The 18287-nt window shown below is 36.2% G+C and overlaps 1 protein-coding gene across 1 annotated transcript in view; it reads left to right on the plus strand.

Annotated features, from left to right (window-relative positions):
• Positions 1-40: 40 nt before the first annotated feature.
• The window catches only part of CSPP1 (centrosome and spindle pole associated protein 1), a 61273-nt gene continuing 43026 nt past the window's right edge, over positions 41-18287 (plus strand). The window contains exons 1-7 of the mRNA XM_030446211.1: positions 41-170; positions 4942-5045; positions 6328-6424; positions 9810-9910; positions 10599-10622; positions 12990-13070; positions 16202-16303. Of these exons, the coding sequence (XP_030302071.1) occupies positions 4944-5045; positions 6328-6424; positions 9810-9910; positions 10599-10622; positions 12990-13070; positions 16202-16303 (507 nt within the window). The 5' untranslated portion in view covers positions 41-170; positions 4942-4943. The remainder of the gene's footprint in view (positions 171-4941; positions 5046-6327; positions 6425-9809; positions 9911-10598; positions 10623-12989; positions 13071-16201; positions 16304-18287) is intronic.

An 18287-nucleotide genomic window follows, 5' to 3' on the forward strand; every position in this document is an offset into this window, starting at 1 on the left:
AAAGCCGCGCCAGTGCCACCCCCGGCCCCGTCCTCGCCTCGGGCGGCTGCCGGAGTCGAGGACCGCGCTGCGCAGCCCTCCGGAGCGGCAGGGGGCGCTGCTCAAGGCCTCCCGCCGGTTTCCGGGGAGGCGGTAACGCGCGCGGGGGACGGAGAGAGCCGCAGCCGCCGGTGAGCGGTGGGGCCGGGACAGCGCCGGGGACCCCCGGGTCTCGATCCCCCGCAGCCCGGTCTGCCGGCCTGCCCGCACGGAGGCCGAGCGGCCGCATCGCTCACAGGCTGAGGCGCCGTCTTCTGCGGCGAGCGGGACGGGGCCGGCTCTCCGGGTAGCGGGACGGGCGCGGGAGGCGGTGCAGGTAGTGGGGGAGCCCGCTGAGCGGGGTCGGAGCCACCGCGGGGGGCTTGGGCGTCCCACGGGTGGGTGAGTGGGGGTACCCGGGGTCTCGGCGAGGACTCCCGTGGGGAGCCGCTTGTTGTGCGGCCGTTGCCTAACAACGGCGCCGCGTTCCTTAAAGGGGCCGATCCCGTTGTGCCGCCTCTTCCCCCGCCACCTTCGGCGGGCGGCAGCGCCCCACGCCCGTCCTGAGGGAAGGAAGGAAGGTCCGTGCCGCTGGGGCTGCCGGCGAAATGCTGCTGAAGGGGTGGGAGGGAGGGGGGGTGAGCGGTGAGGGGTGGCCCGGGGGCTGCAGGCCGGGAACGGGGGGAAGGCGCATCCCAGGGCTGCCAGGCTTGGAGAAACGAAGGGGATCTCCTGGCTCGGAAGGTTCCCCAAAATTCGTGTTTGTTGGGTTTTGGTTTGGTTGGTTTGATTACAAGAATACGCGTTCTGGAAAAGCGGATAAACCTTTGTGGCGAGGGGATGCAACTCCCGAGAGTTGTTGTTTGTTGTGAGGGTTAATTAATTGCGTTCACAGCTAGGAAAGAGCTTTGGATTTAGTTAGAGTTTATAAATTGTGAGCGTCCAGACCTTGGATTTTGTTGTGCATTTTCAGATAAGAACTGAAAAGAAGTGAAGGTAAAAGGGGCAGGATCCGTGTCTCTGACAGCAGGAGCTAATTCTAAAAGTCATTCACAGTTCTGGCTGTTTATGTGACCTTAGAAAGTTTGGGTGAAACTGAAACATATTTCCTGCTGACACAGTTATGTGACCATATGGTCTGTAAGTACAATTACTAAACATGGCCCTTAGCTGCTTTTTAATAAAACTTCCCTCCTTACTGTAGTCATATGGATACGAATTGCCATTTTGCAAATTCCCATTGTAAATTTTGCTCCCTAATTTTTTGAAAAAATGGAGGGGAAGGGGAACAAAAAAGAGCAAAGTAAATATTCTTTTAGATGATAAAGTAGATACACAGGTAAATACAGAACTTAGTGTACAGCACATATGCAGATACATGTTTTGAATATCTTGAATACAGAGACATACAGTATTAACACTTCTTGGGCATACATTCAATAAAAATGCCATGTTTGAACTTGCTTTATTTTCTTGAACTATCTAGACACTTTCTAATGCCTGGCATATTTAGCTAAGTTGAAGTCTACCTACCTGACTAATTATTCAGAGTTGTTTTTGTGGAAACTGTATAGTTTCAAATAAAAAATGTTATAAAATCTTCCTGAAAGTAAAAATATACAAAATATGTTTTTCATAGAACACTAGAGACAGTAGTTGAGCAGTAGGTTTAATGTAATTTTACTTGTAACAATACAGTGTTTTAGGAAAACAAATGTATCCAAGGTTTCAAGGTGCAGGCCTGGGGTGGGCCTTCCCAAAGGAAGAGCTGATAAATCTATGCTATAAAACATTTTTAAAAAATAGTATTCACAAAATATTGTTTCACAGAAAGCCCCATTAAGAATTGTTTGTTTGCACCTTGTCATTTTGGGGGCGTGTGATTCATCCTTGGGTTTTCAAATACTTACAATGTGTTCTCACCTTGCCTTTTGCTTTACGCATGTGCCCGTGGAGCATAGTTCTGAACCTGCTGCTTTTACATGGAATAACTGAAAGGCTCTAGAAATGCATAAAATGCATTCAGACACTGCTAAACTGAAAATAGATTGCATTATTTTGATCTGAAGAAGTTTTGTAGTGGCAGGCTTTCCCTTGATACATTTGTGCTGTCAGATGAAGCCAGTTTGAAGTTCACGGCTCCAGGGAGTTCAGTGATGTCACCTCTGAGAGAGTTCATGGTGTAACTGAGGACTGTGGTATCACTCTGTTCAGATAACTAATCACAATGAAACAAATCAATATGTTCTCTTCACTCATTACAGTAGATGATAAAATCTTCTGAACCTAGAGTGTGCATCACATTCAAACTGTCAGTCTTTTCCTTAGGGTATGTAAGATCTTTTTCTTCCTCCTTCATTCTCCTTACATTTTTGTTTATCTCATAAAGTTTGGACTTGTTCATATATTAAGATCAGCTCAAATAGAAGGGTGTAAGACATAAAATGTGTAGCACTTTTCTAAGAGGTGTTTGGCCACTTTTCATAGCTATTTAGTTGTGTTAAAGGAATGCTGAATTAAGAGTGCTGCAGCATGAGCTGCCTTAGTGTTTTCCAAGGACAGCAGTTGAGAGCTTTTTCCATATCAACTGAATTGCCTGTGTAGTCTAACTTGAACTGTTTTGTCTTTGTTTTATATTTACTTTATTGTTCTTTTTAGCAATAGGATAGTGGTGCAAACTGCTAAAATATTCATCCTGTTTCTCATGCCAGATAGAAAATGTACTGCAAATACTCCTTTCCTTATACCATCTTTCAGAATAGGTTTGGTACCATTCCAACACAGTGATTTGGAATCAGATTTAGAGTTTATAAGTGTTATTGTAAATAGAGGTAAAAAATGCAGATGTTGCAGTCAAATGAGCTTTTGGGAAGGCTTCTCAGAGGGTCTCATTCTAGCTGTGGTAATTTTGCTCTTTGTGGGTATGCAGCCCTGGATAGGTGATGAAACTAAGTTAAATTCTTTTGTATGACAAATTGTTCACATGTTTGGAACCTTTTTTTCATTATTCTTATGTAACCTAATAGGCTAAGTAAAATTTATCAGTGCTTGGGAACTTACCCTCTTTCAGATTTCTTTTTATCCTTTATCAGTGTGCAAAACTAATGAGATTAAAGATTTAGGACAAATCAGATGGGGAAATTTATTTTTGGAATTGACTGTCCTATATTACCACTAGGAGTTGTAAATAGGTTGTCCTAGTTCTTCCTCCTTTGTAAGAATATTGTAATTTTAAATTACAATTAAAAGAGCAATATTAATTTAAGAGAAAGCTTAAGGGAATAAATTTTAAAGAATACAGGAAACAGATGTATGCAGTTAATTGAATTTATCTGATGGAATTTTGACATTCTTTTCCTCTTACTAATCCTAGTAAGCATTTATTACTGTCTCCCTGGACACATTTTATATTTAGGTATGTAGTATCTTATTCAGCTTGTCTTTGTGAGTTGGGGTGGGGTTTTGTTGGTTGGTTGGTTGCTTGTGTGGTGTTTTTTAACTCTTTGATCCTCTTCCTGAAATATACATTCCTCTTCCTTCTAATATACTTTCAACATTGGTCTGTTTACTTCATACAACCTATGGGCTTCAGAAAGGTACTGAATTAGCAACAATAAAACTGCTGGACAGTCTGAGTTTAGATCCCAAGTGTGATAGGGTTGCTTAGGAACCCGCATAAGCAATCCTATTGCTTACATTGTGTGGGTAGGATTACAGGGATTTGAAGGCCATAATTTTGTTCTCAGTTTTTGCTTCCTTTAGAAGTGGAATATATAACATGGATTTTTTATCAGTGGGCTTGATTTTGCAACACTTCTGCTCCAGTGGAGTTGGTGGGAATGCAGAGTGGAGATCAGGATGAGTAGGCTTGTATGCAGTCATTCTTCATGGTTTTGTCTCTTTTCCATGGTTACTCAATATGCAGCTTTGCAGTATTTTTAGTTCTGGTGAGACTATCTTGACAAAGAGCTTCTGAAGTCTGAGTGTGTGCCTTAACTTTTGTACAGTTCTGTAGTCATTAATTTGGGTCACTTTATTTTTTATTATGAGGTTATCTAGGAACAGCAATGTACAATAAATTACACAAACCAGACACTAAAATTTCACCACTGAAGGGCTTTCAGTTACACAGTTGTGCAAGATGCACAACTAATGAAAGAGAGGTAATTGGCTATTCCCTCAGTGTACATTTTCTGATAGATGAGTGGCCCCTCTGATTCCAAGTCATTGCTGCCTGATATCCACAATCTTACAATTATTGCAAAATTGTAACTCTTCTTATTGCCTCTGCTATTGGTACAGGAGATAATTATGTACTGCTGGTCTGACTGCAGAAACACTATGCATGTATTTTGTGTTTGTTGTTTGGTTTTTTTGCTTGGGTTTTGGGTTTTTTTGCTATAATGCTGATGATTTTTAAGACTTCTTGTGATACGGAGTTAAGCACTGGATTGATTGTATATTTGGTCGTTGTTTTAGAGTATTCACATACTTTACACTTTGCCCTTTTTGACAGATAATTCCTTTATCCTCTCTATTTTTTAATGTTGTCTAATTTAGATTTTATATCTTACAAACAATAAGTTTATGCTAGTGTGTAATGAAGGGCCATTTGTAGACTTGCAGTTAAAAACAACACAGCTCCAAGACACTTTCTCTAGTATTTTTTTTCCTGGCTTGGTGAAATATCTTCAGTCTTATAATCTGGAATCTTTGAATTTTCTCTGGTGAAACATCTAGTAATCTCCTCCATGGATGGGTTTTCTGAGTCAGGTGTTTCTGTGATCCAGCAAATACCTTAAGGCTTGTAATTTTGAGAGAGAAACTTGCATATTACTTAACTACTGACTTAAGAAACTTAAGCTTTAAATTTTTGAAGTTTTGATGTAGAGTCAGTGTTTTCTGCCTTTCCTATCCCCTTAGAAATGATGGAGGATGATTTAGACAAATTCATTGAAGATCAGAAGGCCAAGTTGGCACAAGATAAGGCAGAATTTGAAAATGATCCACCTTACATGGAAATAAGGGTAAGAGTATTAAATAGCTTTCCTGAATTTAAACACTTCTATTGCTATGGTCTGGATTTAAGCTTGCTTCTACTGTGCTCTTTAAAACTGTATTTGTTATTGAAATATTTACTAAAGATTTATCTATTCAAAGTATTGTCTAACTTAAATACCTCATATCTGTATTTATGTAGAGTTTTAAAAACCCATTTGCCACCAGGCATAGACAGTAGCATTTGTATTTTAAAAGTGGGAAAACTCTTGTAAATGGTTATCATTGTTCCTTCCCCCATCCTTAGGGAGGCTGACAGGCAGGGATCTGCTTTCTGCCCATTCAGAGTATGAGTGTTAGGATGGAAGGTATAAATATCCTCAAAATTTCTGTTACAGAAACTAGAAAACATAAAAGGCAAATTACTTAATCCCATCAATTAAAAAAAATCTGTTCTTATCTTGTTTCCTGCTAGAAATTTTATTGCCTAATTCAAAAGCTATAAAGTTTTTCTAATTTGCCTATCACCATTAAGTTGTTCAGTAGTATGAGTACCTGGTAAAAACTTTATCAAAATAATTCAACCTATCTAAGTGTTATGGTAACTAACTGAAGTGCTCAAAAAATAAATAAAAAGAAGTGGGCTTGATTTGTCTGTTGTGACTTTAAAAGCCTCAAACAGCAATTACAATGTTGAGTTTTTACCTTTTGCTTCATCAGAAGGTTATGAGAATTCATCTTTCCCCTTCTATAGGGAATATAAGTTTTTTTACCCTGTTCCAATTATGCTCTCTGGAAAGTTTTATTCATTCACTCCATACAGTTAATTCCTAGGTAGCTGTGAAGAGTTGTGCTTCATTTTTTTTTTTCCTCCTCTGCTCAGAGCAAGCTTAAAGAGGAGAATGTTTGCAGCATGTAGTTTGTTGAAGTTCTAAGCTGTGTGTTGAGAGAGAAGTTACAGAGAACGTGTGAACTAAGCTTGTCCTATAATACCCTATAAGCATTTCATTGTTTAAAGCTGGGCTCAGTACATCAAATTAGACTCCATAAGTAAACAGAACCTATCTGCCAGCTATGAAACAATTGTGGATTATGACATAAGTCACAATACACATTGTCAACATATTACATGACATCAAATATATTGAATTAATCCCGTGTTGTAAAGAAGAACTACTTTTTTGGTAGTATTAGTGAAATGTATAACCTGCTTAAAGTGTTAATTTAGCATAACTTTCAGTTCTCTGGTGCTAATAGTTATGTTAATAATGTTGTTCTTGTATGTGCAATGTGTTTTATTTTGTTTTTCAGAATAAGGAATCAGAGAGGCTTTCTGAGACTAGCAAAATGCTAATCTCCATGGCTAAGGAAAATATACCTCCAAATAGTCAACAGAACTATCCTTTAGGTATAGTATATTTTGTATGTCTTCTGAATTTAAGTAGCATTTCATTACCTTTATGATTTTTCGGGAAGGAATTACTGCTGTGCATTTTTATTTATGAGGTGATCATTGTAATTCAAGTGCACACCTGTTCTTCAGTTGTTTGGTTTTTTTAAACAAGGAAAATATGCCAACTGCTTTCTTTTCTTCTTGTAAGGGCAGCTCCATTTAAACAAACAGACAAAACCTCAAAACAAAAAGCTTCTTGCTAGTCCCTGATAGATGATCTTATTCTTTTCTGTTGTATTTGGGTGAAGCAAAATGTAGCATTCAAGTTTTTCTTTCTCGTCCTTCCATCTTCCCTCCCTATGTGCTACTGCTGTTCCTTAGTTACAGTTGTGTAGTTCAGGTTTCTCTTGATAGCCTTAGGGCTTTTCTGTATCCTTGTCAGTAGGTAACTCTTTTCATGTTTAGACACTTGGGATTTGGACCTCATTGATTATCATTCTGTGTAATTCTGCAGCTTCTTGAGGGAGTGAAAGCTGTGCTTTTATTTTAAAGAAGAAATGCCAAGGGGTATTTTATGGTGTTTACATAATATCAATCTATCTTTTAATTATTTCTGCTAAGCTTAATGTTATGTCCCTTCTGTAAATTTTACAGAATATTTGACCAGAGAACTGCATGTCTTAAATTTAAAAAAAAAATTAAAAAATAAAAGAAGCCAGTGCTTGTGAATCTGGGAGACTGAACTGATCTTAGCAGCATAAATAAACATCTATTTTTGTAGAAATGTAGAGCTTCCAGAGAAAGTAGAGCTTCCATTCCTCAGCAAGATGAGCTCCTCCAAAACCCTTGCAGGAAAACTTCACAAAAAATTATTTGAAATGGTGATTGAAAATTGCCTCCTTCCAAAAGCCTTAATGGATAAACTTGGTTAGAGGACAGCACTTGCATTAAGTGTCCAGCTCACTTTTTTAGCAATTTTCTTATGATCAACAGGTTTAGTCTTGGTGTTGATATTTCTTCACTTAACTGTGGAAACATATGATACAGAAAATAGAACACAGTAGGCAGTATTCCAATGGCTGTGACAGACCACACACTACATAATATTTAAGCTATTTTAATATTAATATAATTACATATCTTGCTGGAGAGCTAAAATAGCAGATTTCATTATGCTTTTGTTGATATAAATTTGGCTTACTGTTGAAACCTAAATACAGTAACACATTTAATGAATTATCACAGATGAGGGGCATTCAGGTGGTCTTAAGTGAAAAGCAGCAAATAGATAATTGCTATAAAAATAAAAAACTGGGCACTGAACACATTTGTCTACCAGTGGATGTTTGCTGGTATTACTGGCTGGTTTTGCTTTAAAACAATATAATTTTCTTTGAATTAAGTCAGATACTGACTTGTTCCTTGGTAGAAGTATGTTCTATAGCTTTAGTAGATATTTTGACTGAATGAAAGTAATATTATTTCTGTACTTATTAAATGCATGTAAACTGTTATGTAAAAATGAATATAAAATCTTTTTTTTCAAAAAAATGTTGTGAATGTGTGATTAATAGAATTTTAAATGGCAAAGAAATGCAGCAAATACAGAATAAACAAAAGCAGAAAAACAATGAAAAAATGTTTCTCTTATGCCAGTGGAAGGATTCAGACAAATTGTGCATGAAGTTAGGATGAATGTATGTTAACTGGAGTATTTTTGCTCTGCTAGGTTCTCTTGAAGTAAGTTCTTGAAGAGGTAGTTTTCAAATATCTCTTAAATCAAAAGCCACAATTATTTTAGTACTTTACTGGTGGCCAGCAAAGGTCTTCTCCTAATAAAATGAACTTTAAACCCTCTTTTGTTTGAGTACATCACATGTTTGAATCAGTGAAGTATCTTCTGTGGAGCTACTGAATGAATCTTTGATGTTTTAGTTGCTTTTGATGCTTTTCCTTGGTTTCCTATAGTTAATCCAGCAATAATTCCATACGAAAACAAAAGGCAATAGCAGATAGCTGAAATGAGCCATTTTATCTTCTGTATTCTGTTGAGACTTACTGTCTTTCTGAGGATTGAAACAGTACATTATTTTGTTAGCAGAACTCACCTTGTGTGCAAAATTAGGAGAAAAATAACTTGCAGGTTGGAGAAGAAGCTGCCTTGCAGATTTTGTTTAGTAATTGAATTCTGCAAACTGTTTCAGAGTATGACTTTACTGAGGTATTAGGTCCTTTGGTTCTACAGAACAGCAGGCTGACTTCTGTTTTGAGTCATGAAAATGCATTATGACTTAACTGAAACTATCTAAGATAAGCCAGCTAAGTTTTTACTATATGTATTTAAATCTTTTTATCTGTTTAAGTAGAAGAGGGATTGTCAACCTAGGAGTTTTCACCATTTATATAATGTTATTTTACTCCAATTAATGTCCTAACTATTTAAAATATTGGAGTCAAACAAAGTACCTTGCAACATATTGGGACTGATAGAGTAAATCTTAAATCTCTCTTCCCTCTTTACTCTTTGCTATTAATTTTACATAGACCACAGGATGTAGAAATTGTATCAGAGAAACAATTGGAAATAATAATAAAAAAAACCACAGTTGCAATCTATGTCTCTGATGTGGTGATGTGGAATTCAGTAGGTGTCTGGGGAGTGGTCAAAGTGGCTGCAGAGGATATTTTTTAAAGAGTACTTTAAAATGTATTTTGAGAACAATGAGCAACTTGCATAGCAATATATTTTAAGAGTGAAGCTGTTAGGAGACTTGGTAGTAATCTTGGAAAAGTACTAAAATGTGTGTTTTGGGTCTACTACAATTAAAAAGACTGAGGTGGAAGGAAAAAAATTATGATTATTATTATCATATGGTCAGATTCCCTCTGGTTGTGTGGAAGCAAACCTGTGTCACTTGCTTTGTGCTAAGCAAGTAACTTGATGCTTTCTAGTTGCAAATTATGTTTTCTATTGTGTGATAAGCACAGCTTAAAATATCAGAATAATTCAGAAACTAACATGTCAAAGGAGAGTTTCTTTGAAGCATACATTGAGAAAGGAAATACCTACAATATTTACGTCATCTTCTTATACTATTTGTCAAACTGTTTGAATAAATTCAGTTTATGTTGCTTTTTGTTTTCTAATAGGGAGAAAAGGTGCATGAACTAGGGAAAAACTAAGAGCCAAAAACCAGTCCATTTTGTTTTATGCTTTCCACTCAACTACTCATACAGAGAAGATGGGTTTTTATTTCAGCTGTTTTGTAATTACTGGCTGCATGGTTAAATTTTCTAATTGCTGATCTCTAATAAAAATCCAGGTGAAGCTTTTGCAGGATGTGCTTTGTACTGATAGAAAATACTGGAATAATAGTATTTAATGACATTAAACTTCTAGGTGACTATGGCTTGAGTTTACCTCTTGGAGAAGAATATGAACGAAAAAAACATAAACTTAAGGAGGAACTTCGACAAGATTATAGGCGGTATCTTTCTCAGGTAAAGCTGCTTTGGTTTTCTGAGTTTAGTGAGCCTTTTAGAATTACTTTCTTTTTTTAATTGAGTGAAAATCAATAAAATCTTTATAAGAAGGCATTCATTATGAGCAACAGCTGATTTTGAAGACTGGAGTAAAAGGAATTTCAAAATGTCACCTCTAGGAAGGGTTATATATTTTAGGCTTCTACAGATCTCACTGCCATAAGACTATATATTACGTTATACATTTTATCTTGAATACTTTTTATTTCTAATTCTTTCTTAATTTCTTCTAAGAATTAAAATATCATCTGTTATTTCATTAAATACTTATGTATTCTGTGGTTTGTAATTCAGGTAAGAGCATTCCTATAATTAGTGTGACTCCATTTGACACCTTCTTTTCAGTTTTAGAAATAAAAGAGCTTTTGTGTTCTGCTTAGGATGATATATTAAATGTCACAGTAAATCTAAAATTGAAATGGTATGTATCAAATGTCATAATCTTGTGCATATTCTGTATCTCTTCTGAGTTGAACAGAAAAAAAAATCAGGAAGCAAGTAATTTTTGTTTTCTGAAAATGCTAACTATCAGTGTCTTTAGTTCTTAAATAATTGACTGGCTTTTAAGAAAAGAAGTCTTTTTACTAAGTCAAGTAGTTTTGAATGAAAGACTGTTTTTGAAAAGTATCTTTTCCCTGACTTTTAGGGTATTTCACAGGCAAAAAGAAAGGTAGGGTGCCTGCAATATCAATTTATTTCCTTTATATTAGTGGCCTTTTGCTTTGAAAGCTTTGCGCTCTTTTAATTGAAAAAAAATCATTACTTTTTTGTGCTTTGTGTGTTTGTGCATGCTGTAGTGATTGGTTGTGCTTAACAGTATTGTTTGCTTTGTGCAAAATGATTGCTTATATTTATTATTTCCCATTAATAATATTTTAAAACGCCTCTTGATTTCTTTTTTCCTTTGCACTTGGCTACTGCTGTCTAATGCTGACTTCTCAAAAGTTTTTCTTTAAGTAGACATTTGCTTCAAGGCTCATCAATTACACAGATTTCATGAGTTCAGGTTTTTTTTCTTGGTAACTGTACCAGAGCAGGGGCTTTTTTTCTTTCCTACCACTGAAATTTCATCAGTGTAGCTTGGGAAAGCAGCAGAGCCAGTTATTTAGCACTTAGTGGCCAGAATGCAAGAATACAAATATTGTGATAAAAATATAATACCATAGGCACATATTTGTGAGCTTTGTTCAATTACAGTAATTTTTAGTGATTTATATTGTTATGTGGTTATACATGTAGGTAAGTTTCAAATTTGATGCTGTCCATCCAGGTTGTTGAAATTAAGCAACTTTAGTAAAGGACTGGGATGTAATGTTGTAGAAACCAGAACCTTCTGTTTTTTCTGGGGCTTTGAATAACATGCATATGATCCAAATTAACTATGTTGGCATGCTCTAAAATTCCTGAATAACAATAGCTACAGCAGAATTAACTGGCTTCTTAACTTCTAACCAAAATGATGCTTACATAATTGTTACTTCTTGTTTGATCTTAAACTTCAGATTATTTTCAAAGCTAGAATATTGTGTTAAAACTTGATGTTTCATAGTTCTCACCAAAGTACCCAAATAGTATTTTTACAATAACTTCTATCGTTTTATTTTCAATTCAACTTCAGTTTTATAAATTTAGGTTTGCAACTGTTTTTCCTTACTGTCATACAAGCTATATTAAGCTTGTAAGGCCTGCAGAAGAGAGATGATAACATTCCCTAATTTGTCTTCCCCACATAAACAGATTGTGCCACTTTTAGCAGCTATCATAGTACTAACAATTTGGTTACAAATTTGCTTAGTCCTTTTTATGTAGAAAACGCAGTTTACGTTTCAGCTTCTGAGTTTTGGCAAGATCACAGGTAATATCTACAGGTGTGTTCAAAGGGTGAAAAGTATTACTTAATGATGGGGATTACAATTTATTTACTTTTTTTCTAGTAAAAGTGACTTAGTTTTCCATGTTAATCTAGTTGTCTCAGTTCTTGAATATCTGCATGGTTATTTAATCCCTTAAATCTTTTGATGTGTAGTTGTGAAATTTAATTCATAATTATGTGGATTTGTACTGTAGCAGGTCAATGTCTTACCTGTTGACATGTGTTTAAGCTTTTAAGCTACATTTTGACATAGATAATGGAAGGAAACAGTGCTAGTGAAATACTGTATGTAAGCCATTCCCCTCATCAGACCGTGCAACACAAATATATGATCTTCTTATTAAAGATAATCAGAATTATAAAACATAGGTAATTGACTGAGAATGTCCTGGGGACACCTTTAGTAAATGAGTGATGTATGAGGAAGCCACCAGACCTGGAAGCTAAGGACCTGTCCCAGCATTGGTGTTGGGTTTGAAAGGCTGATCCTTGGGCTTGCTGTGCAGCCCAGTCCCCAGGCTGGGTCTGGGGAGCTGTGTGGAAACACACAGAAAGTTCTGTTCTGAAAGTGACTGATGGTCTGTGAGGAATTACAGGGTCTGGTGATGGGTCATTATCCAGAAAGGTTTGGGGCTGCTGTAGGAAGCAGATAATATTGAGATGCAGAATTGTGACTGTGCTAGTTTTATTGTGGATTACATCTGTTAAAATAAAGGGTAAGCATAAGTTTGATGCAGTTAGAAAAAGCAACTTTTCATCAAAAGTAAGGTAGCATCTTGGAAAATTCCTCTAATGTTTGAACAGATGCTTGTGCTTATGCTGCTTACAGGGCAATTAAGTAATGGTGTTTTGTTTTTTTTTAATAGTTTTTTTTTAATGTACAGAGAGTAACTTAGGTAATTCTTGAAATAGTATAACTTGGAAGAAGTGAAACTTTCAAACTCATGCTTTAATGCTTGACAAAACTCTTTCTGTGTTATTTGACTTCATTTCATTTGTATATTCCAAGAACATCCTGCATTTTCAAAATGTGAAGGTTGTCTTCAGTATTTCATCAAATATGTATTTCAGAAAATATAATTACTAGCAACTATTTACCAAGTAAGATTTGGTATTTTCAAATCTATTGAATGTTTTTTTTTATTTTAATTTGCTTTGATTTAGAAAAATTATCTGACTACGGGTGAAGTAGACCTATATACTCAGGGATTATCTCTTCCTATTGATGAGCGAAGGTCTGCTAAGGTAAATATCTGGAAGAAATGAAGTATGTGGGATATAACTTGAAAATTAACCTGCAAGTTGAAACTGTTGTGGAAAAATTATTTCCACTTAAGTTTTCTGTTTGGTTGGGTTTTTTTTTTTTTAACACTGTTTACAAATGAACATTTTGAAGGTAGCTGTGAGGATAAATTTCCCCAAAGTAAATCTTTAATTTTATTTTTATTTTTAGGTTTTAATCCTGAGTTATCTATTCTTGTAATTTGTAGCTAATTAGATGTGCTGTGTAATTCTATACTGACACTAGTTTGAAGTTTGCTTCTTCTAACTCTCTCCTTTAGGGCATTTGATGTGTTCAAAAGCTCTAGTCTTTGTGCATGTGTTTTATTCAGGAATAAACATTGTTCTAACAATGTTCTAACAAAGAACATTGGTTTTCTTTTATTTGGTTTTCATATATATATATATATATATTTATATAGATACACATATATGTGCTTTTCTAATTTATTACTCTTCTTATTGTAGCCTGAAGATAATTTTAAAAATACTTGTTTGTGGTTTTTTCTACAGTGATATTCTTACTACTTCTTATCAGAACTAAAGGAAGTGTGCTTTTTCCTGTGTGCAACTAATTTCATGTCTTTGTGTATGTTTAACCCACTTGTTGATCCTGATGTGTTGTTTTTTTTTTTTCTTCTTCTTCTTTTTTTAACAGTTAAATCCAGCAATTTGAATAAAAGCTGCTCTGGTATTTCACATATTTCCTTCTGTTAACATAGGAATATTTCCAGTTTCAAGTCTTTCTTTAAAAGTGCAGATGCTGTGAAAGGAGCACACATTCTCCCAGTTTTGCCCCTTTGGTCTCCCTGAATTTTTTTAACAGTTTATTGTCTTGCTTTCATACACTGGGCAAAGGTATCAGCCATACCAGTCTGTCTGCTATTGGAAGTTCATGGGGGTTAGAATATGAAGATGCAATATGCATATATCGATTTTCTTAACTCCTGATCCATTTCCTCTGACGGGTAGTATGATTCTTTGAAAGCCTGTATCAGTCTTATGGGGGTCACCTCTCCTCCTGCCCTCACACTGTTAGGCTTATATTCCCAGTTTCTTTCTTGAGTTTGTTTGTAAATTGATCCAAGAAGTCGAATCAGCAGAAATACTGTAATTTAGCAAGTATTTTTGCTGACTCAGTGAACACCACTGGTTGGTTGTTGGAATCAGTGGAACCCCAGTGGAGATGAAAGGTAGAAACTGTTGCTGGAGGACTGGACTGGAATTGTTGCACTCTCGGGGGTTTTATTTGCTTTTATTTTATTATTATGTGTTGGAGTTGCATTGTTGCTCTGTGTTGAGAACTGTTTTCACTATAATATGGCCAGAGGAATGTGTTGATCTTGCCTTTGATGTGCTTACTTATGCTTTCTGCCTCTTGTGCTGGCAGTGTCTTGGCCATATGAGAAGCCAGGTGAGAACTCAAATAAGTGAAAATTGCTGTTATGAAAAGGTGTCTACTGCAAATTACACCAGTGTTCAAAAAAAATGAAGGCAGCAGAAATGAAATGCCCAGGAAGGGGAGAGTAGTCCTCTGTGGCAGCATGCATTTGGGCTGAGTGTATATTAACTTCAAGTTTTCATAACTTTGTGTTAATGCTTTGTGAGTATGTGTTCTGCAACAGTGGAAAGTAAAGTGTCATCAATTAATTCTATGAAAATTAAAGACGTGTCTGAACTGGGAATATGTCTAATCATTGGTGGGTTTTTATCATAGCAGTTCAGTGTCTATTGAAATTTCCTGTATAAGTATTGTATCCTTTTTACTCATTTATTTATTGCTGCTGCAGAACCTAAGAGCTGCCAGAAGATGTCAGACTATGCCCTACTATATGGTTAGCCTCTGTGCAGATAATGATTAGAGGTTAACATTTGCATTTTGGTTTCCTCTATTAGTTAAAATATGCAGTCACACAGTATATTGAATTTCTGCTGAGTGTTTTGCCACCTCCTAAAGACAATTCTAGTTTCTCAGCTTTAGAAAATACCCCTCAGGCAGCTTTCATACTTGGTGGCAGGTTTTACATTGTCAGAAAATCTGTAGACAGAAATTTTGTGGGCAGCATTGGTCTCATTTGCAAAACTATTACTAAGTTTGTATTTCCATGGTGTTTGAAGTAGAAGTTATTTTTGTTTGTATTTGAAACAAAAATACAACGTATTTGTTTGACATTTGTTCATGGGAATGTAAATTTATTTAGAATGCTCACATAATAAAAATGGTTCACTTTTATGTTTGAAAATACTGCAGTGGGGAAGAGTATGATTTGTAATATTGCATATAATTACATTGTTTTCATTTATATGATGGCTGGAATGAGGTAGTATAGGAGATGCCCCGTGCTCTAAACATAAGGTAGGAATATCAGGAAATAATGCAAATGAGAGTTTACTTTATCTGGAGACTTCTGTATTTCATGTTGTATTATTAAGCTGTTGATGTAAAATTCCTCCATGTTTTTAGAACCAAGCCTCATGGTTAAAAATGTTGTCACCTTGCAAATGCAGCTAGGACAAGGTGGATAGATCATGTCTTTCTTAGTTTTCCTTGCAACTTCTGTAGTTTTTGTGTTCAGCTTAACTGCTTGTTTGAATTTGACAGTTCAAGTTGTATCCTGAACTATAGCTGACATTGTCTCTACATGTACTTGTTGTCCTCTTTTAACTGAGAGTGGGATGTGTCACAACTAACCATAAGTGGAAAAGTAAATAATTTGTTTAAATTATATATATATACATTTGGATTGGAAATCAGAAGGTGATTTGTAATTGTCAAAGGAGTTAAGACTTTGGAACAGTTTTGGAATAGATTTAGCAGGAGGAAACTGGGTTTAAGATGGAACTTGGTACACAATAGTATCACTGGGGACTAGACTTCATGCCCAAGAAGCTGAATTCTACTTAGGGAATTCAGAGAAAGTATTATCTTGAAGAGTAAACAAAAATCTCAAAGCAATTCAAACCCTTTGTACCTCACAAAGAAGGGGGAGGACAAACACGGAGCTTGTGTGTATTCATTTGGTACTGCAGTTCTGTGAAGTTAAAAGTGACTTAAAAATGCAAAATTATAATGCACTTTTCAATACTTGTTTTAGGAGAAACTACGACTTGAAAGAAACAAGGAGTACAATCAATATCTCAGGGAAAAAGAAGAATGGAATGAAAAGCTAAGGAAATTAGGGAAGAAAAATACAGAGGTAATACAGTTGTACTGAAGCTGATACAAAGAACATTAATGATCTTGTCGATTTTTTAATCATTGACTGAGACATACCAAGTAAGACAAAATAAGCAAAGAATGCCATTCAGTTAGGCTACAGTTTTATTACTTTATTTAGGAAATCCTGTTTAGTAGTCATATAGTGCAGTTCTTCATTCCAACTTGTTAGGTCTGTCTAATGGTAAAAGGATGCTTTTGTTCTTTTGTGACTCTTTGGACAAAATGTTGTTCCTTAGCTTTTTTTTTGCGCTTTTTTTTTTTTTTCTCCTGCTTTTGCTTTTTCGTCAGTCTATGCCCAATTCATGAGCAAACAATGCAGGTTCAGTATCCAGTGCTGTACATTTATGAATCAAAAAAGTTTTTTTTACTGCTGAAAGTGTGACATATGCAAAATTGAGCTGAGACCATTGATTTAAATGGCAGTAAGCAGCTCAGCACCACACAGCTGCTTGCTCACCCCTTGCTCCCCCTGCCTGGTGGGATGTGGGAGAGAATCAGAAGGGAAAAAGTGAAAATGTATGCGGCTGAAAATTTATTGTTTTACAGCAATTGACAAGAACAAATACCCATGTATTTTTAAGTTCTATCTGGAAGAGTTTCTTAACTGTCTCCAGAAAGATTGTTTTTCTCATGAGAAATATCTTCCATGTGCATTGGAGTGTCATATAGTTCAAAACTATTTTAATCTGTGAAGACAGCTATATGGCAGTATTCAGGCATCCTTTAGATGCTGGAATTCAATTTCTGGTTCTTATTGACTTGTTCACAACAGTGATCTCTAGGAAGTATGTGGCAAAAATGCAGCTTGTGTTTTTGTATCTGAGTCTATAAAGATTTTTCTATGTGTTTGGGCATTTATGTTTCCACAATTGACTTATCTAATCAAATCTGTCTAGGGAGTCAAGGCTTTTTCTTTCTGCTTTGTTTGCTATCCTATTGGAACTTTACACTATTCTTCTGTAGAACCATTTTTGCTGTCATAAAAGAGAAAAGAGAAATAAAAAGAGGATTTGTTGAGGTTCTTCCATCTCTGAGGGTTATTTGACTTGAAGAGAGAATCAGATGAATAGGTCTCATGGTTAACATGTGACCTCAAAAATTTGATCCAACCATTTAGATAATCAAAGGATAAACTTCATTTACAAGGAATCTCTGGAAGTCAGGTATTACAATCCTATGCTCAGAGGAGGATTTACTTCACAGTTAAATCAGGTTGGTCAGGTGTTATCCAGATGAGTTTTGACAGAGAATCCACAGTTTGTCTGGGCAGTTTGTTCAGCTCCTTTAATTGCTTGGTCTGAACTTCTTTCTGTTTGTTATCTCATCAGAACTTGTGGTTGTTGGTTCTTGGAAAACAAAAACTGGCATCTCTGCAGCTCTGTTAGGTAGAGATTGCAATTACTACTTCCTCCTGCCCCCATACATACTCTCTTTAGCCTTCTTTTTCCAGGCTGAGTGAAGCCAGGTCTGTCATCTGCTTCGTTCTGAGCTCAAGTGCCCTAACTACCTCAGAACCCATCCTCTGTACTTTCTTCAGTTTGTCAGTACCTGGGGGGAGGCAGGGAGTTTGGGCAGACTACATCAGAACCTAAATACTGAACCAATACTGAGCATACAAGAAGGATCACTGCTCTTGCTCTGCTGATGACACGCTTGCTAATACAGCCCAGGGTGCAGTTGGCCATGGTCACTGCAAGGATTAATTTTTGACTTGTATTTAACTAGTTGCCCAACACTAACCCAGGCCTTTTTCTGCAAAACTGCTTTCTCGGTGATCAGTGCTGTCTTGGATATGCAATTTCATGTTTGCATTTATTGATATTTGAGATTTTTTTCAGCATATTTCTCCAGTTTGTCAGTGCCCTTCTCAGTGGCAGTCATACCCCCTAGAATATAAATTCATTATCCCTGTTTGGTGTCATTTGCATCTTTATTTTTCATTACATTTTGTAAAGTAGGAA

This window comes from Calypte anna, chromosome 2 (genome assembly GCF_003957555.1).
Source record: "Calypte anna isolate BGI_N300 chromosome 2, bCalAnn1_v1.p, whole genome shotgun sequence".
Lineage (NCBI taxonomy): Eukaryota > Metazoa > Chordata > Aves > Apodiformes > Trochilidae > Calypte > Calypte anna.